This window comes from Rhamphochromis longiceps, linkage group LG8 (assembly GCF_057381845.1).
Source record: "Rhamphochromis longiceps isolate RC_006_pf linkage group LG8, R_longiceps_female_GT1.1, whole genome shotgun sequence".
In the NCBI taxonomy this organism is placed as follows: Eukaryota; Metazoa; Chordata; class Actinopteri; order Cichliformes; family Cichlidae; genus Rhamphochromis; species Rhamphochromis longiceps.
The window spans coordinates 20,105,719-20,126,167 of NC_140564.1; the positions used below are offsets into that span (position 1 = coordinate 20,105,719).

Genomic DNA, 20,449 nt, shown 5'->3' on the forward strand with positions numbered 1-20,449 from the left:
CACAGTGTCATCATCTTTTGTTGGCTGCTTCCAACAGGATAGCATACCATACTATGACACAGCTCATTCACTTCACTGTATTCAAATGACCTTCACAGACACCAACATATTTGGCTGTGTGTTTGTACAACTAAGTAACTTTAACTTTTTAAGCAGTTTATATTAAACATAAAATACTCACACACTGAGTTTAAATGCATGCCATGTGAAGAAAAGCTTTATTTACTGAGGTTCAATCAGCCTTTTGATATGGTTCCTTTCTCAACAAAACAAACAATGCAAGATTACCTTAACCTGAACTAAACCTTTTTAAGCTTCATTTATATTCCATCATCAATTAATAAGCCCAGAAAGTGTACTGCACGTCTGGCAGGTTTGATGTGGGATCACTCACCGTGACCGCTACGCTGAGTGAGGAAGAGGAGCCAAACTGCTTTCCCTGACCATCACCGATGCGAGGCCTTACAAAGATGACATATGGTTTGAACTCAGCGGTGCGGAGAGTCTTCAATGCCTGAATGTGATAAGACCAATCAGCCATTTACAAACTCCCATATAAAAATCCCACAGAGCTTTTTCTATGCTGAGAAGATATACTGCACAAACAGAAGACCATATAAAGTCAAATCAATGTCTAAGTATAAAAGACTGCACAATTATCAGAGAGGATATTCTTTTTGAAGCAAACAGAAACAGCCTGTGAGCCACTAAAAATGTTAAAATAAACACATTTTTGATGATTTATTATTGGTTTTATGTTGGCAGACAGTTGCACAAAATAAGGTGAAAAGTCAGATTGCCTGATATGCATTTCTATCTCCTGTATAGGCTCCGGAAAGCTTCACAGGTCTGGACGCAGGCAACAGATCAATCCAATTTCATTTGAAAATACCATAATATGAAATGTATTCCAATATTGCACATATTACACATGTATATGGCACGATGTGGCCAATATGCAACCTGCTGTCTTTACTTCTTTTAAAGAAGAAGGCACTTTTACATTGACACAGAGGAAATTCGATTTAAATGAGAAGTGTATTTGGTTGGCAGTGCCACCTACCGTAATTTTTAAAAACACTTACCTCTGGCTGCACATCCACCAGACAGACCTTGTTCTGATCCAAAACTCTGTGAATGGAGTCCAAACTGGTGCCATAGAGATTCTCTTTATACTCGCCGTACTCAATAAACCTGCAGAAACACATCATCACCACTAACAAGTTAATTAAATTAACTAAAATGCTGAAACGCTTCAATTAACCCTTTTGTGTTCTAAAATTTTTTTGCACTTCATCAGAAAACATTGTTCCCAGCACTCACTTGCCATTCTGGATGTCTGCCTCAAAAGCAGCTTTACTGATGAAGTGGTACTCCACTCCTTCTCTCTCATGACTCTTCCTGGCTCGAGTGGTGTCTTCAGGGCGCCGTTGGTCAGCAGAAAGCGCAAGTTGGAAAATAAGACACAAGATACTGGATGCTTGTATGTTTCTGGATATCTCATTAAGCTCGATACTGATTACATTAAAAAGCAGTGCGTTTACTGTAAAATCAACTTGCAAAGAGATACTTGTCTCAGTCGGTACCAATCCTATTTTTTATGTTTTGCCAGTGAGTTATTAAAAGGTGAACATCTTTCCAACTACACCAAAGTCTGCAACTCCCTGTCACAGACATCAACAAGCTCCATGTATGACTCGTTTATTTTGGCGTGTTTTAAAGTCTCTCGTACTGAATCGTCACAGTAGTTAAACTGGGGAAAACAGCAGCTATGATGGTGACGTTAAATGATTCACCGTCTCACAGTCTGCCTGTGCAGAGATTAGATGCACACACCTCCCTTGAATTAGGCAGTGGGTTGCTAGGTTGGTGCGACAGACGGGTTTGGAAGCATTGAAGGAACAGCTGTTGTGAAATGGCGTCATAACTAACAAAACTGAATTGGAATGGTATGTGGTGTGTGGATTGTTTGTTTAATAATCTGGAAACTCATGTAATATTTTGAGGGTCACGCAAATTATGGGAGTTTCCTGAGAGAAATGTAAAGGTTGAGTGCGTTTGCAGGTACGAAGTGCCAAAGAACAAAGTGCCTTATACTCACTCGAAAGCTCTTTTACTTCACTCTTATGAATTCAGTGCAAACACTTACAGTCAATTAGAAAAGATAAACAACACTTACGAGGCACAGCCAAACCGTACCGCCGCAGATTCTCAGCAATCACCTTCTGTTTGAGCTCAGCGATCCGTGCTCCAAGTGAACCTATGACCATACAAACAGCATAGCTAGTTTATATAAGATGATCATGAACTTGGAACATGTGTGTATAGATCTGGCCAAAAGTTCACTCATTGTGGGCATGAATAACATGGTAGTTTGGAGTTTTTAATGATTTCTTTGAACTGTTCTTTTTCCAGGATGAAATGATTGTACAGCATACATCTGTAATCTCTTAAAGAAAATCCCAAGAAGTTTGTGCACAAGTTTGAATCTTTTTGGATTTTCTCACAGGGCAAAATTTATACATTGATATACACACTAATATTTGGATTTTTAAATTTGAAAGGCTAAAGTTGATTTAAATTGGCTGGTTTTGAGCGTACTTTCAATGGGGTTAAGGTCGTGTTTTTTTCGACGGCCGGTTCACAATCATATTAGCCTGCTTTATCCATTCCAAAACATCCAGTTGTGCCCAAGTTTCAGTTGTCTAGCTGTTTTTCTGATTCTAATTCGAAGGTAGTCTTCCTCCACGATTCCATACGCTTTGTGTAACGTACCAACATTACAAACAAACAGCCCCAGAGCATGATGCTACCTCCACCAGTGTTCTCAGGTTTGAAAACCTCAGCATTACTTGTCCAAACATACCAACGGTCATTACTGCCATAAAGCTCAATATTGGTCTCATCTAACCATGAAACTCTTGTCCATAAGGCATTTGCTTTATCCATAAAGTCCACAAAGAGTTTGATGAAGTCAATTTTGGAACAGAGGCTTCGTCCTTGGTCGGCGCTCTCAGTTCATAGTGATGTAAAACTCACTCCACTGTGACGCTGCTATTCCAGCAGTTTCCACTTCATGACAGGTTTGACTCCTGGTGGTTCCTGAACATCCTAAAGAATTTTGAGGATGACTTCACCGTGTCAAGTTAAAATACTATTTTAACATTGTAAACACAGATTTGAGTTTATGCACATATAGAACAGTTAAATTAAAATCCCAAAAGTACCATGACATTCATAACCAGTGATGCCTGTATCTGAATTTCTCATCACAACTGTAGTTTCATCGCTGTTAAAATTCACTCCAATTGACGAACCTATGAGTGTTATAAGGCGAGGTCTCTCTCCAGGACGTGGAAAATATTGTGCGACTTCCTCGTAAATCAGGAACTCTGTGTGATTGGCGTCAGGAGTGTGCGCTTCACCAGGAGAACCCTGGCGATCTTTCCTGTAGCGGAAACTTCTGCGTAGGCTAGCTGTTAGAGACATGAAGGTAGCCTTAGGGTACATATGCTACTGCACTGATCCACACTTATACAAATCCAATAAATACACCAAAATCCTGCCCATGTATTGCAGATCGCTCTGCCACTTTGATATTAAGAAACAGGTTTGAGGTAGCTGAAAAATCGCATGTCAAAACAGTATCACACAAGACACACACAGTGGACAACAACATTAGATATCAGTAAGAGTACCTGAGTAAAAATCCCATGAGAAAGCATGGCCACAGAAGGCAGGGGCTGCCTTACTCTTGGGAGAAACTACAACTTATATTAGACCATTGAGTAAAGCAACTTAAGTTTTATTTTATTATTTCTTTTCAAACAGAATAAAACGATCAGAAGCCATGCATGCTGTGTCTAACTTCTTAAAGCACAGGGTAATCACTGTCAGCATGACGCATGATGACGGGCCATTTGCCACACATTGAGATGGCATGAGGCGCCACACGAACACTGAGAAGCTCGATGGCTGTAGCACACAGGGCAAAAAGCCTGCCAGTCTAATCATACCCTGACAGGCTATATTTATATTAAAATTTGTTTGTTTTTACAGAGGAAAAAAAAAATCTAAGCTCATGGTGGCACTACAGAAACTTGAGTTCCTAAAGTTGTTTACATCCTATCCAAAGCGGAACATGGGGATGTGCAGTAAACCCGATGGCAATCCATCAGGAAGTTGCTGAGGTGTTTCATTTAAAAACCACAAAAAATGGTTATAGTACTGGGTGACCAGGTTTCCCCATTCATGTGTTACTGCTCATCAATCATTTTCTTCTCTGGCTCCAATTTCCAAAAGTCAACACTGCCCAAGTGCAGTTTCACATGTCACTGTATTACCATCAATGCCACACTCAATGAGAAACTCACTTCAGTTATTGGCACAATATGATGGAAAAGACCACGAAAAAACAAAAAACACATAAAAACTGCGTAACTACAACTACAATTACACTACAGTGATATGAGAGACTGAAACACTGAGCTTTTATGCAGTTTCTGGTTACTGTTCAGTTCTGCACAGACAAGAATATGATGTTAAGTACCACAGTACAAGTGAGAATCAGTAGAAATGTTTGCTCAAAAAATGCTGATCCCTGCTGATAATCAAAGAAAAGTTGGGTAGTTTTAGTTCATTAGGTGAACTAAAAAGGATCAATTAGAAAAGTGGAATAAACAACTTTAAGACTCCACTATTGGACCATAAAAATGATATTCTTTACGGTGAAACAAAGTTTTTAAATAGGACTCAATGCAATCTGTGAAAAAACTAAATACACCCCATAATTCAGTACATCGACTCTTCTTTTTCAGCCATTCTGCTGTAGTTTTGCTGCTGGACTTCAGTGTCCTGTTGTGTGACCAAATTTGTGCCAAGCTTTTGCTGCTGGACAGACAGCCTCACATTTGACTCTGGAATACACACGGAGGAGTTTATGGTCGACTCAATGACTGCAATGAGTTTGATACATGAACATTTTACACTACCTCTCAGCATTAGTATCCCATATTATCTCATACAAACACACTTTTGCCCCATGTTTAGTTTGTTGGAAACTGGTCACCCTAGTTGCCACTACAGGAATGTCTAAATGAAATCACACTACATTAAGGCAGCTGTAGAGATAATTCAGCTCTAGCGGACAGATGGGTGTGGACATGGTTTAGGGGAGGAAGGAAAAAAAAAAGAAAAAAAAAAAGGAGGTCAAAATGGTGTGAACAAACACCCACTGAAGCACAGTCACATCCTGGAAGCCTGGCCAACCTACTGGTGAGAATTTCTTGTGTAGTGGTCACACACGTGGACTGTTTTCTGTTTGACGGTTATCTGGCCTAACCCTCAATAATCAATGAAGCAACCAAAGCAATCCAGTCTCACACAATCTGAGGAATAATATACACACTCGAAAAGAAAAAGCTTAGCACACAGACTGAGCGAAAGATGTGATGTTGCAGTGATTAACATAAACTCACTGATTGTGCTTGCTCACCTATGTCCTTTCCATTCACAGCACTCTTATTGTCACAGTCTTCTGTTGGATGGCAATCGGGAAGAGAAGACAGGGTAAGAGGAGGGAGGAGGTGTTGGGGGTACTTTAACGTGAGAACACAGCAGGTTAGGAGAGGATTTGTGGCAATTAAAGAAACTGTAAAGGCAAAACATGACACAGTGTGGATGGGGAGGAGGAAAGTGACCAAAATTTGTGTTTCAGATGGGTCGATGAGAATTTCATACAGAAATTCAGGCAAGAAAAACATGGAGCCAGTCCAAACTGGGGATGAGAGATGGTTGCTAAAATGAGGGGTTTTCTACGTACCTCTATCGGCCCGTTCATCTGAAGTTAGCAAAGCAAGGAATAATACACAGTATCACTGTAGAGTGTGACATAGACTATTCAGCGACCCCTAGTGTACATTCAGCTCTCTCAAATTCACAATGCAGTCTCATAACTGTCACTGTATCCATGCTTGGAGATCCTCAACCATCTTCTTTCTCTACTGGAAAGACTTTAATTTTTTTTTTTAAATTAAGAATAACTGGATAATCAGATTTTTAAAGGAGAGAAACCATTTTACTACTGCATCTTTTTGTAGATGCAAGAAAAGGACTTGCATCATTTCATCTTTTAAATTGGATTTAGGAAATTAAAGTGATGGATTATGCATTTCCCCCCCTCAGAGATTAATCTTTGATCCCCTCCTTCTCTTTATAATCTCTCTTTTAGGACCTCCTTGGATAGATTAGACCCACAACAGAAGATGTGTGTTGAGATCTAAGAGTCTAAAACATTTGCGCTTGTATATAGTAAGTAATGCTTACATGTGGGAGCTTTTGGGGAAATGGGAGCAGATACGGAACCCATTTTCATCCTGTATCTCAGTCGCCTGGGAAGAAAAACCAAACATTTTCAAAAATGTATTACTGATTTAAAAAAAAAAAAAAAAAAAAAGGCAGCTTTTTAACATCTGATACACAGACTTGATGCAAGCTACCTCTCCTGAAACTGCACTGAAGGGATGAGGGCAGCACGCAGGTTACAGTCGCCCACCCTCTTGGCCTGCCACCAGGTGGGGTCTTCCTGGCTAACAACCTGAAGAACGTCACCCCGTTTAAAGGGGAGTCCTGCCTCTTGGCACGGGGTTGCTTTGTCCTCAAAAGGTGTGTAATCAAATAAAGCTCGGATGTAGACCTTTAAAAAGAAGGAGGAATATTCTGTTAAAAACTTTATCATCTCTGTATTTATTTAACTTTATTCATTATATACAGAAAAGTGTAAGATACTTTGGTGAATACACATATAGCGCTGTGCAAAAGTCTTGAGCCACTTGTCAGTGTGTCTACACCTAACAGACGACTAAGCCAATAACAATTTTAAACTGTATCTTTAGACACTTTGTTACTATCAGCCTGACACAGATCCAAGATCCAGCTGAGATCTGACACAGGCTGAAGCAACAACTGGTCGCTGAAGCCTCATCAGGCTTTTATTCCAAGGAAAGAAAGCTGAAAATGGACTGGAGAAAAAGAAAATCTGTGGCAACAGGTCATATGGAGTAATGAACCCTAATTACATTTTTGATTCCAATCGTTATCAGTTTGCACAAAAGAGACCAGGAGAGATACAACAGTGAGTGGAGGCTCTGTCATGGTTTGGGGTATTTATTTTATTTTTTAAATGAGGGGTGGATCATGACATTTATTTTTTTTTTTTTCCACAGTTCTGTAATTCTGCAAGTTGCACAATCAAACATTTGCTCATACGCAACACTAAAGGGCAAGGTAAAGAAAAGTAAAGTGGATACATGTGAATAAACCTTGATGAAGGGCTGAGTGGTTGTGACCGTCCATAAGAAAAGCCTGCGTACTCACGCAGCAAGCATTCCTAACCTTGCTTTCTTTCATTTTATCGTCATCTGCAACAGCTGGGATGATTTTCAGTGTGATGGAGCCTTGTGATTGGGACTAAAAAAAACAACAACAGAGCACCACAATGATCGGCTGCCAGCTACAAGAATCATAGTATCTGAACTAGTCCGATTCCACATTTATTACCAGTATCTGACTAATTTCATCTGGCCTTTTGTGGGTTATCAGGTTTCCGTTGACCTCTCGAAGCTCATCCCCTACATGCACCAGACCTGGAAACACAAGCACAGCACGCAGGGGGAATACAGCTAAAGAAATGCCCAATTCTTAGAATACAAACCTGAAATGTGAACAAAAGACGATTTTGTGTTGCCAGTATGTTGATAACATTACTATGGCAACATCCAGACGCAAACCTAGTTTATATTCTCAAAATATGCAATCTCGTGGCACTAATCTCATGGATTTGATTTCTGTTACAGTTCACAGGGTTACGCAATGTAATCTACTGACATCTCTCTCAGTATATCAGTAGTGCTAAGAAGGTCCCACTGGGTAGCGTTAGCATCCACGGTAATAGAGATATTATAATACAATAGTGCTGTTCCATTACGCATTTGATTTTCCACATAAAAAATATCTGGCATTTAAAGTTCAGTAGAAATGTTTTGCAAACTCAGTCTCACCACTCCGGTCAGCTGCGCCTCCCCTCATGATTCGGGCCACAATTACAGCTCCTGTTGCTTCATCTCTCCGAATAGTCGCTCCCTGTTTATACAAGCATGCACATTAATAAATAAGATGTATTCATAGCAAATCTCATCCCAAAGTCACTAAGCTGGCCTAATCCTCCGACTGGAGGAAGAGGCTCCCAATTTGCAGCTAGTTGTAATTGGAAAGATCAATAACTGACTGAAGCTAAATGTCAAAATGGTACGTGAATGAAGAGTCTGATACCCCATCATCAATATTGCCTACTTGTTTGTGCTTCTACTTAAAGTTCATGCAATTTAATGACATTTAAATGCTGTAATTACAGGTTTTCTAATTGCTGCATCAAGCAAAAAATTTGCAGCCCACTTTAGCTTCAATCACTGTTTGCTACTCTGGGTTACATTTTTAGCTTTAAGTAAATCATGTGTTAGTTTGACACTTTAGAAAATGTGATGTACTTATTTCCTTTCCTACTGAGAGCTGGATGAAGAGATAAACACTAATCTCATGTCTGTGTACTCACAGCATGAAGGTGCAGTCAGCAGACAGTTAGCTTAGCTTAACAGTCTTAAATCTGGAAACAGCCAAGCTAACAGTTCCTCCCCTATGGACCAAGTGGTCTGTGAGGCTTTGACAAAACTTCTGAAGGTTATATTTTACACTCAGCCAAAGTCTAATCTACAGCTAGCTGCTTGTTGATATAAAAAGTAGGATCGCATTAGCCGTATATATTTTTTCTGTGGATTTCGTAGACACTCATTCATACTTCAGATTTATCCAAGACTGTTCATTGAAGTTCATTAAAGTAAAATTCTTGAGGACAGGATGAGGTTTTCAAGTTGTACAGTGTAACATTCTTGCATTTACGTAGCACTTTGTTCTTCTTACCGACAAATCAAAGTATTAGTAAGTTATACAACTTATATAAGAGACAGCTGTTGGTTTAATACCCCACTACAACAACTTCCTTAAAAATAGTCTGCTTTGATGATTTTTTTTCTGCTATACTGCAGAGCGTCATTTGCAGCACATCGCCCTCTTTTACCAACGTTTGAAAACCTCTGGACGGAGAAGGAGGCAACCAGTTTAAGAGTCAATAAATATCTGAAAATGACCCGGCTCTGTAATGTCTTCTACAGCCTCCTGTACACAGGTTCTAACTTGTGAATGAAGCAGTGGGTGCCGGCAGGTTGGGGTTGATCTTTTCCACATACGAGTATGACTGCTCCTCTTTATCGATGCCCTTAATAAAGTTGTTTCAAACTCCAATTGAACAGGTTCAAATAAAGATGTTGATTTCACCTTCATAGGAAAATCTAATATCAATCATCAGCACATATTTGATACTCAGAAGGAATATTTCTTTGCTTTTTTGTGCGCGTTTCTTATAATCTGATTTACTGAATCTGTTTCATTTCTCTTTTATTTCATTAGCAGTAGTTTTCAAAAAGCAGGTACTAGTTTAATGAAAAGCCAAACTGCACCCTTAGACACTTACCAGTGGCTCCTTGTTCTTCACCAGCCGAACGATCTTCACAGACTCTTCCTCCAGGTCATCGTCCAGATCGTCTGGGAGTGGTGGCAGCACAGGGTCAAATTTTTTTTGAGCCACTGTGTCATGAGCCAATAGCACTGCCTGAATCACAAGCCAAGATTTAGGAGCTTGATCAACAGAGATAAAAGGATCCAGAAAAGAAGGTTACAGCACGTAGGAAACATACCCGATTTCTGGGGAAAAGAAAACTGAGAGAATAAAATGAACGTTCTGATTCCACAGCTATCATCAATTCCCAGAATGCTTCCCAGACAGCCAATAACCTGAGCATAATCACTTGATCAGAGTAATTAGGCAGTCTTGTGTGTGTCTAGGGGATGGGGAAGGGGTGCAGACAGCTCTGACGGTGGTGTTATGTAATAAATGTGGAAAAATCAGAGGTGTGCAGGGCAAAAATACTGTGAAGCAGCATTATTAAAGAGATCAAACCTCAGAAGGAAAGAGAGCAAGGGAGAGGTATGGTCTAGCATTTAACAGCTTCTTTACGCAGGCTGAAAAAGGCTGAGTGTGTGTGTGCGCGTGTACACCTTGAGATGAGGAGTGCTCAAGAGGAGCAACAGTTCTTGCTCATCATCCTCCAGTGGCCCATTCTGAAGCTCTTCTGCTAGCTGGTGATTGAAATCAGAAAATTACTGCTTTAAGTATTTCAAAGTATTCTTCTAGTCACCAGAGAAAATATATATTCACTTCTAATTGCACTTACATCCTCTGCCAAACAGGAGGCACTGTGCAGGACTGGAGTGGGGCTGTGTTTCTCATACTGCTTCAGTTTTTCATGGATCTGGATGTAAAGCAAGAAGCAACAAAACCACAAATGCAGATCATAAATTTTTAATGAAAAACAACAACAACAACAACAAAAAAAACCCATCATATATGATGTGTACCATTTTATAACCAGCCACTATGTTAGGTAAAGTTGTTCAACTGTTTGTTAACACAAATATCCAATCAGCCAATCACATAGCAGCAGCTCAATGCAGACATGTAGACAAGGTCAAGACAACCCGCTCAGGTCCAAACTGAGCATCACATCGAGAAGGAAATGCGATTTAAGTGACTTTGAACAGGGCATGATTGTTTGTGTCAGACAGGCTGGTCTGAGTATTTCTACTGATCTACCGGGATTTTCCCACACAACCATCTCTAGGGTTTACAGGGAATAGTCAGAAAAAGAGAAAATATCCACTGAGAGGCAGTTCACTGGGTGAAAATGACTTGTTGATGTCAGAGGAGAAGAATCAAACTGCTTCAAGCTGACAGGAAGGAAAAAGTAAGTCACGCAACCACTCATTTAATGGTTCGGTTTTTATATAGCTCTCTTTTGACTATACTTGTGTAAAGCACTTTGAGTGCTCTACACAACATGTCTGATTCACCTATTCACACACTTTCAGAGTTTTTTTCTGTGCTTTGTGTCCAACATCCAATTGTAGATGGACGGTTTTGGAACAACTCATGGTTCAGCGGTGACCCATGAGTAGATGTCATCTACACCGTAGCAATTAAACTTAATGTGCATGTACAGTAATCCAGCATGTGTGAAAAAAAATAAAAATAAAATAAAATGTCTGAATCACAAATACAGTAGTCACTTCTACTCTGATGTATCCACTATACCTTCATGAGGTATCCAATGCTTTTCTCGCTGAAGACATCTTTGAGGAAGACCAGGTCTTCTTTGTGGTTGGCATCAGGGTGAAGCTGAGACGTGAGCAGAGCCAGGATCTCATGCAGCCCTTGAGTATTTAAAAAAAAGAAATCACGCTGTATATTTATGACTGAGTCAAAGAACAATTTCTATCTAGAAATGCATCGTACATAATAACCACCTTCATCAACAAAGAGACTGTATGGATTCTCTCTTTAGCTCACCGATGTTTATAATAATATGCTTTTCCATATCACCCCCCTTTCAAATTCCAACAGTTTATCCACATTAATGTAATAATGCTTTATTCCAGCACATAATTTATTCATAACTACATAAAAAGCTTCAGACCATGAACGAGCCTGAGCACATATACCTGTGCTTGCAGATACGATGGGCATGGCTTCAATCATTCAGAGGCGGCAGGAGGCTGCGGAGAGGTTGGAGGGGGAGAGAGGAAACAGTTCTCTCAAATAATTCCCTCTTCTGTTTTGTTTTGTTCCTCACATGAGGCCGAGACAGAATCACAGAGAACAACCTGGGATGAAAACAAAGAACACAACATACGGCCATATCAGTGAGGACGCCTCAGAGCGCCATTAAGAAACCCAGGACTCATTGTGAGATTTGTCTCTGTGCACTGCAACTTCATGTACTATTTCTGCATCCAGCACCTGATATTTGGCAGTCATGTGCATGTGACTAAACGCACTGGTTCTGGATCTTTTACTGTGTTATTATCAGAATGTCATTATTTTTAACTCACTGTAAGATTAAACAAGAGAAAAAAAAACAAACAGATATGCTTCTTTTAAAAAACGTCCCTGGCAACAAACGTCTGGTTGATTGCGAAGCTTACAGAGAGGACAGCGAACTCCACGCAGCACATAATTGGTCATTTAAAACCAATACCCAAATCTGAATACATTTTTCAAAGGGCAGTCCTGCTTTGACAGTGATGAATAGACCCATTACTGCACTCAAGTTCCAGTATAATTAATATTTGCTCTCATTACCGAGGCATAAAGCATTAATTTCATTTCAAACTGTGCGACTGCTCATTTGAAGAGAAGCAAGGTCAGATAATGATACCAGGCACTTTTGTCCAATAGGATTCTTTACCTTGTCACCATGACAACACTATAGTATCAGTGACTGATAAGCTTTTTGCAGTTAAACAGAGCTGTTTCACATTGAGTAATGAAAGTCTTTAATAATGTTGCATTCAGGTCTTTTGTATATTAGAATACTTTTGTCACAATCATTCATGTGCAATCATCATACATGGCTTCCCTTCTCACTGCCAGATACATTTTTAACCACACTCCTCATTAACTGCCAATGAACACATGTGGCTGAAGTGGTGCAAGCTTCACCTGCAAAACCAGCTATTTTTGGATAATCCTGATCAAGGTTGCAGACTAAACAGAATACGTGTTTAGATGGAGAGCTTCTACTTTATTTGCAGGGCATTCAGAAAATTGTCCTTGGGCTGAATATCCTGGCTGTCACAGGCCAAGAAAGAACACACTCTGGAGGCTGCCAATCTATCAACCAGCCGCACTCACATTCACATCTACAGCCAGTGTGGAATAATCTAACATGCATGTCTTTGGAATGGGGGATGAAGCTAAAGCACCTCAAGAGAACTCACTCAAACGCTGGCAGAACATGGATGGATTCGAACCCAGGACCCTCTAGTTGTGAGGTGATGGTGCTAACCACGCCACCTGCTGTCCTGGATAAAGTGGAAGAAAATGAATGAAGCCTTATGTTTAAATGTTTAGATTGGTCCTCATTGACTGATTTTGAAGTGTAAGTAAAGAGTTAAGACGAGTTAAGATGTCATTAATGAATCTTGTTTTAGAGAGCCCAGTAGCTTAGATTTGGCCCAATGTTCATCCTCCAACAGGACAGTTACCAACACAGCTGAGAAACTGCAAGCTATGGGCATTCAATTTGAAATAGCATTGCAGATGTGACATTCAAGTGCCAGATCTCAGTTGTAATGCATCCCTCTTTTCCTCACATTTATCCAGTTCAGGATTGTGGGGTGCTAGAACCTATCCAGGCTGTCATAGTGCACCCTGGACAGACCAATTTATCACAGGACTCTGTAGGAGAGGATGAACTTTTAAGATATAGGCCCAGAGTTGTTATTTTTTATTGTTTTATTCCGAGAAAAAACTCTAACCAAGTCTGATCAAACTGGCTGTTTGTTTCCAACAAGATGCCCAAGTTAAGTTTGACAGTTACTTCACAGGCCAGGTAAATCATAATGTTCAGTAGGTAATAAAAACAGATTTTTAAGATCAAAATTAATACACAGACATATTGGCAGATGTGTTTTTTCCTCTTTCTGACACACAAAACAAACAGATTTCTCTAAAATTTGTTGTGTTTCATCATTTACTCTGCCCAAGCCTGCTCAGATCAGCTGGTTGTTGCCAATAAGGAGGTTGTATAGTGCCCTCTGGTGGACAAACTATGCAATGGCACAGATGACATGACTGAAGGGTGTTTCTCTTTGCTTTTAAATTACTGGCTGTTATAAATACTGGTAATGAATGACCAGAGAGTGGCCATGCAATCCCTAAAGCAGCTTGCTGTGAGCACATTCTGCCTTTAGCTTGACCGTCAGGGGGATGAATCCTGCTGAGTCAGATGAGGTTACAGACTTGACAGGTAATCCTTTTGAGAGACTTAAAAAACAATAGTTCTGCGAAACAACCATTCCTTTTTAGTTTTTCCACTTCATTCATTTTTCAACCTGCATCCTGACCTTTTTGTTTTTGATGTTTTCCAGGAGTTTGCGGCAGAGAGTCAGGGGGGAAGTCCAGTCATTAATTCTGACAATGAAAGCAGTTTTCATTACCACTGTCATGTTCTAGTTTTCCTTAAAAGGAAAAATAAAAAATCGATTATTTTAGAAAACCAGCCTTTGATACCCAGAAAACTCTCCCTTAATCTAAAAATCAATCTCACCTGACTCACATCCAATCACGAACCCTCGCATTCTTGTCACTTAAAAGGGCAAAAACTGTCGATATAAACCTAATGATGGTCAACCACGACCATGCTGGTAAAACCTTTAATACAAGAAGAAAACTGTATGTCTCTTAATACTGGACTATGCCTTTTCCTCTAGAGCTGTTGGCATCTGTTATTTATTTTAATTAACAGTCCCTATATTAGTGCAGCAGGTGGAGCAGCTATTCCCACAGACCAGCTGCTACATACCTGCTCACCCTCATAACTGCTCCTGGAATTGCTGGCTATGTAGGTGGGAGGCTAAATCTCCCCTCTGAGCTTAGCTCACAGCTGTGGGAGAGACTCATAAAATACCAGGTGAGCAGAGCGCACAGTGTGTATGCAGAGTCTTCACAGTCTCATCCTACACACATTCCTTCATTACCGACAGTGCTGAGAGGCCATGCAGCCGATTCTGTTACAATCAACTCATTCCCATCACATAAACGTATATGAGTAAACCAGCATCTCTATGGAGATGAATAAGGATGTTAGTTAAACAAAGGGCTGTCTTTTTTTAAATCTCTGCACATTTTCTTCACAGCTTGAAAGAATCTCTGCCAGCTCTCCACATGTATAAAAGACATTTCTTTGTTGTATAATGCATATTTTCCCATCTACACTGGACTAAAATTTATTCCAGTCATCCAAAGCAGTGTTTAGAAAAATGTCAACCAAGCACGACACAAACTTTCACCTCTCCGCATCACTTTACACCACAGACCGTACAAGAGACAGAGCCCAAACTTCAAAGTCAACCTTTGGATAAGTCTAAATCTAACTCTGGGTTTTCTGTACTACAAAGGTGGTTCACTTCTTACCACGGTAAATCACCATGGTAACTCATGCACTGAACTCAACCTGCCCTGCAGAAGGTTATGTTTCAGATTAGAGATCAGAGGTGTGAAATCACTGCCTACTGACCAATCGATTCTCCAGAAACAGCGTGACCATCTTGAGAAGATTCCTGAGACCTCTGTCGGAGGATAGGAGGGAATTTTCCAGTAGTGTCTAAAGTCTTCATGTTATCCTGATGAGCAGGATAGGACAGATTCTTGGATGCAACTTTATTCCTTAACCCCCCCCCTCCTGTCACCAGTAAAACAAACAAAAACATTGTATTATTATATAAACATTAATATATGATCCTGCACCTACCTTATCTATAACATTTAATATAACATTAAATGTCTAAATAGATCCAGTTTAGTTTCAGAGCTCTGATGTGCAGCCGTCATGTTAGAAATCAACAGCAGAACTGCTAAAAACAATTTCACAACAGGATTAATACAGGATCTGAAAAACAGTGCACCTGTTTCTACTTGCTGATCTTCAATTAAATTCACATGTAGACCAAGCCTGTATTTAAATTCTGAGTATATTCTTAAAGAATATACTCATTGCTTGCTCTCAGACTGTTAAACACCAATTAACTTAATAAAATACTCTTATCATCAGATTTCCCTTAATGATTCAGCTGTGATTCTGATACGCCTGTTATTTTCACAGTTAGCCTCTTATCTGGCTTTGCTTGTAGGCTTCAAATAGACTAAAATTCTGTAATACAGCAGGTCTTTTCCAGTCTTGCTGACCAAAGCACTTAAAGGTCGAGCATTCATACAGAGATTTGATTCTAAACTAATGTTCAGTACCTTTTCCTTTCACACACACTGTTTGTCTGGAGCATCTGTGTTGCTTTCAATCTGCGTTATGCGTTTCTTCTTGTGTAAAATCAGCCACTGTGATTGGTTAACTGCTGCCAATGTCTTCCCTTTCACATGAACCTGCTCATAGCTAGAATGAGAAACCCTGCGTTAATTTAGCATGTGGATAAGCAGCTTTGTGTGACCGTTTACATTGGTATAAGTGAATCCAGATAATGGAAAGATACCCTGGCTATGTCGAATGTGCTTTGTGGCATGCGGCCCAGGTCTGAAAAGTAAGCTAATTCAAAGCTCAACTTGCTTTCTTTATGACAGCCAGCAGAACAAAAACTGCCTTTTCTGCTAATAAAGAAGCCTAACGCCACACTTATCTTAATATAAGAAAAAGTAGCATAGTTTCTGTTATTTATTTGCTTTCCTGTTACTTTGATGCAGTATGAATGGAGGAAAAGCTGTACAACTTTAGAAAATACAGTTAAGTCTAAAATTTATGCTCTACTTCACTTCTATTCCACTACTTATTCCAGAAGCTGAAAAACAAGTCGATGACTTTGTGCAACATTAGAAAAACATCATCAGAAGTCTATTGGGCCACATTTAAAACAAAAAGAATCATTTTTTTTAAGGTAGAAGAACACTTCTCCGACTTCAATCCCCAACGTATGTGGAGAGGACTCCAGACCATTACAGACTACAGGACCATCGCACCCTTCCCCACATCCTCTGATGTCTCCTTCCTCAACGAGCTCAACTTTTATGCTTGTTTTGCGCAAGGGAATCCAACAACTGCAACTAAAGCAGAGGGGACTCCGGACCACCAACCACTGACTCTCTCCCTCACCAATGTAGGAGCGGTGCTGAGCAGGATTGATGTCCACAAGGCTGCAGGTCCTGATGGCATCCCCAGGCGTGTTCTCAGAGCGTGTTCTGGGGAGCTTGCAGGAGCGCTGACAGATATATTCAACCTGTCCTTGGTCCACGCTGTAGTACCGGCCTGTTTCAAATCTACCTCCACCTCCGTCCCGATTCCCAAAAACTCCAAACCATCAAGCCTCCATGACTACCACCCAGTAGCCCTCACCCCCATCACTACAAAGTGCTTAAATCGGCTGGTCCTAGCACACTTCAAATCCTGACTCCCCCTCACCCTGGACCCCCACCAATTCGCATACCGTCAAAACAGGAGCACAGGGGATGCAGTCTCCATCGCACTGCACTGTCCTCTCACACCTGGACAATAAAAACACTTACGCCAGGATACCGTTTATAGACTTCAGTTCAGCGTTCAATACAATCCTCCCCTCACAACTCATCAGGAAACTGACAAACCTAGGCATCAGTGGGAACTGATGTGTAAATGGTTACTGGACTTCCTGACCAGCCGGCCCCAACATGTCCAGCTGGATAACCGCTGCTCATCTACCATCACAATTAACACCTTTGTACCACAAGGCTGTGTGATGAGCCCTTTCCTCTACTCCCTCTTCACCCACGACTGCAGACCTGCCGATGGTTCCAACACCATCATTAAGTTTGCAGATGACACCACGGTGATTGGCCTCATCAGTGACAACGATGAGGCCGCCTACAGAGAGGAGGTGGATCGTCTGGCTGAGTGCTGCGACACCAACAACCTGCTGCTCAACACTGAGAAGACCAAGGAGCTCATCGTGGACTACAGGAGGAATGCTGACCCACATCCACCCATCCACATTAAGGGGACGGCTGTGGAGCGTGTGAGCAGCTTCAAGTTCCTGGGAGTCCACATCTCCGAGGATCTCATCTGGACGACCAACTGCTCCAAGCTGGTCAAGAAGGCTCACCAGCGCCTCTTCTTCTTGAGGACTCTGAGGAAGAACCACCTGTCCTCAGACATCCTGGTGAACTTCTACCGCTGCACCATCGAGAGCATTCTGACCAACTGTATAACAGTCTGGTACAGGAACTGCTCTGCCTCGGACCGGAAGGCATTGCAGAGGGTCGTGAAAACCGCCCAGCGCATTGCCGGAGCACCACATCCTGCCATAAATGACATCTACAGGAAGCGGTGTCTGAAAAGAGCTCGGAAAATCATCAAAGACCCCAGTCACCCATCACATGGCCTCTTCACCCTCCTGCCCTCTGGGAGGCGCTACAGGAGCCTCTGGACTAAGACCACCGGGTACCGGAACAGCTTCTTCCCCACAGCTGTCAGACTCCTGAACTCTGCCTCCTGACATCTGACCCACATTAAACTCATGGACTGAACATACACACACCCACAACCACCCATAACTGAACACACACACACACACACACCACACACACACACACACACACACACACACACGGCCAACTGTACCATCATACAGACAATAATAAGATAGACCGAACCACCACTCACAACTGCTAGCACTTTATATAACCTATGTAGAAATTAGTCACATATCTCACTGATCTAAACTGCACTACTGTAAATTCTGTACAGACAATCATTCTGTAAAATAATAATTATAGTTCTACAACTGTTTATAACTTGTATAGTTTCATATTTCTATCCTGTTCATAATTTGTACACTCACTACAGCCTGTACATACTTATAATTATAGCATATTCATAACATAACTTCATACTATGTACATTATAACCAGAGGTGTGGACTCGAGTCACATGACTTGGACTCGAGTCAGAAATTTTATGACTTTAGACTTGACTTGAAAAAATGTTCTAAGACTTGTGACTTGACTTGGACTTTTACACCAATGACTTGGGACTTGAATTGGACTTGAACCGGTTTACTTGAAAAGACTTGATATTTTACCCCAAATATAAAATTTAACATGCATATTATATAGAGATTGAAAATGTGACGTCATTCACGGGTAGAACCGCAAAGGATTCTGGGAACTTGTGGCAAGCGGTACTAGCGCACGCAGGCTTTCAATTAAAATCAGTTATACAGCGATAAAAAGAAACACAAAAATGGCAAGAAGCTGTTGTATCATTAACTGCAATAGCCGGTCGCATGACAGCCACGGGAAGCCGACGGGTAAAGAGATCGGTTGTTATTGGATTACGTCGTTGAAGAGAAATTGTTCAGCCATGTTTCCGAAGTAACAAAGAGGCGACGGATGGCCTGGATTGCAGCCATTCTAAGACCAAATATAACGTCCCAGAACACTCCAGCTCACAGGTTAGTCTGCTCCAAGCATTTACACAAAGGTCAGTGTTTTTTGGTAGTTAATACGTCATTTTCATAACATAATTAGTGATATAGGTTACAAGCAAGTCTGGCGCTGAACAGAAATTGTCGCGCTATGCTCCTTTATTTATTGTGCATAAATAGTGAATTGTCCTGACACAATATTGTGTTTCGCTTCTGTTATTATGGTACATTGACAAAAACATATACTTTTATTCACAGGATAAAACAGGTTTTTTGTATCACTAATTGCCCAGTACGATTACAGCATACAATATTATTGTCACTGCTACATTTCTGTGATTGGACTTTTACACCAATGACTTTTACACCAGAAATTATTTCCACTGCTAATTAATTACCGTTGAGCTCAAAGGTCCTATTAATAAACGGTTAATGAATGTGTATTTATGACAACAATTTGTGAGACTGGTAAACTTATGATACGTACGATGGTCTTTCGTTCTACACGGTGCATTTCAAGGTCCTGTACCCATCCGTCGGTAAACTGTACCTGGGCTTGTTGCAGTGACCTGAAGTTACTAAACTTCATGAGTGTATGCACTCACTCCAAGAACCGTATGATTATAAATATGCATATAAATATGCTACAATGAGATAGCTGACTTCATCTAACTAGCAAATGTTGTCCAGGCTACGTTGGTGATGCAGTTTTTTTTAAATGTGTATGATATTTTTGTCATGCGATTTTAAAGCCGGTCCTACAACCGCATCCAAGAATAACATGCAGCTTATCTCAGAACTGTCGGTGAAAATTATTCTTGGAGCTAGGTTTAATTGAGCTGCATTTTAAAGAGGTGCAATTTCACAATTTGTGTATATTTTCTAAGTTCACTATTTTGTCATGTGTTGAGAAAAACACAGATTTTAAAATTACATGGTCTAATATTTACATTTAGCATATAACTGCAACATTATTTTTTCGTTGTTTTTTTTTAAAGACTCGAAAGGACTTGAAATTCAAAGTTTCAGACTTGTGACTTGACTCGGACTTTTACACCAGTGACTTGAGACTCGACTCTGACTTGCCTGACATTACTTGAGACTTGACTTGAGACTTGAGGATAAAGACTTGAGACTTACTTGAGACTTGAGGATAAAGACTTGAGACTTACTTGAGACTTGCAAAACAATGACTTGGTCCCACCTCTGATTATAACATACCCATCATAGACCCATATTTTGTACCCTCATACCTATAATAGACCCATTTTTTTAATATATATTTTGTAATATATCTATATTATTGCTAAAGCACTTT

The 20,449-nt window shown here is 40.5% G+C and overlaps 1 protein-coding gene across 4 annotated transcripts in view; it reads right to left on the reverse strand.

The window, feature by feature from the left end:
* LOC146663580 (MAGUK p55 subfamily member 3-like) overlaps positions 1 to 20,449 on the reverse strand; it is a 28,365-nt gene that overhangs the window by 1,025 nt on the left and 6,891 nt on the right. The window contains exons 2-19 of one of the 4 annotated variants that reach the window (XM_085416406.1): positions 11,668 to 11,829; positions 11,261 to 11,379; positions 10,344 to 10,421; positions 10,168 to 10,248; positions 9,584 to 9,721; positions 8,058 to 8,139; positions 7,558 to 7,643; positions 7,393 to 7,467; positions 6,498 to 6,694; positions 6,325 to 6,389; positions 5,822 to 5,839; positions 5,478 to 5,536; positions 3,699 to 3,753; positions 3,318 to 3,476; positions 2,180 to 2,260; positions 1,324 to 1,417; positions 1,086 to 1,194; positions 395 to 514 (exon numbers count right to left, since the gene is read on the reverse strand). In XM_085416406.1, the coding sequence (XP_085272532.1) occupies positions 395 to 514; positions 1,086 to 1,194; positions 1,324 to 1,417; positions 2,180 to 2,260; positions 3,318 to 3,476; positions 3,699 to 3,753; positions 5,478 to 5,536; positions 5,822 to 5,839; positions 6,325 to 6,389; positions 6,498 to 6,694; positions 7,393 to 7,467; positions 7,558 to 7,643; positions 8,058 to 8,139; positions 9,584 to 9,721; positions 10,168 to 10,248; positions 10,344 to 10,421; positions 11,261 to 11,379; positions 11,668 to 11,704 (1,653 nt within the window). In that variant the 5' untranslated portion in view covers positions 11,705 to 11,829. The remainder of the gene's footprint in view (positions 1 to 394; positions 515 to 1,085; positions 1,195 to 1,323; positions 1,418 to 2,179; positions 2,261 to 3,317; positions 3,477 to 3,698; positions 3,754 to 5,477; positions 5,537 to 5,821; positions 5,840 to 6,324; positions 6,390 to 6,497; positions 6,695 to 7,392; positions 7,468 to 7,557; positions 7,644 to 8,057; positions 8,140 to 9,583; positions 9,722 to 10,167; positions 10,249 to 10,343; positions 10,422 to 11,260; positions 11,380 to 11,667; positions 11,830 to 20,449) is intronic. The other 3 variants (XM_085416404.1, XM_085416403.1, XM_085416405.1) reach the window with 3 other exon arrangements.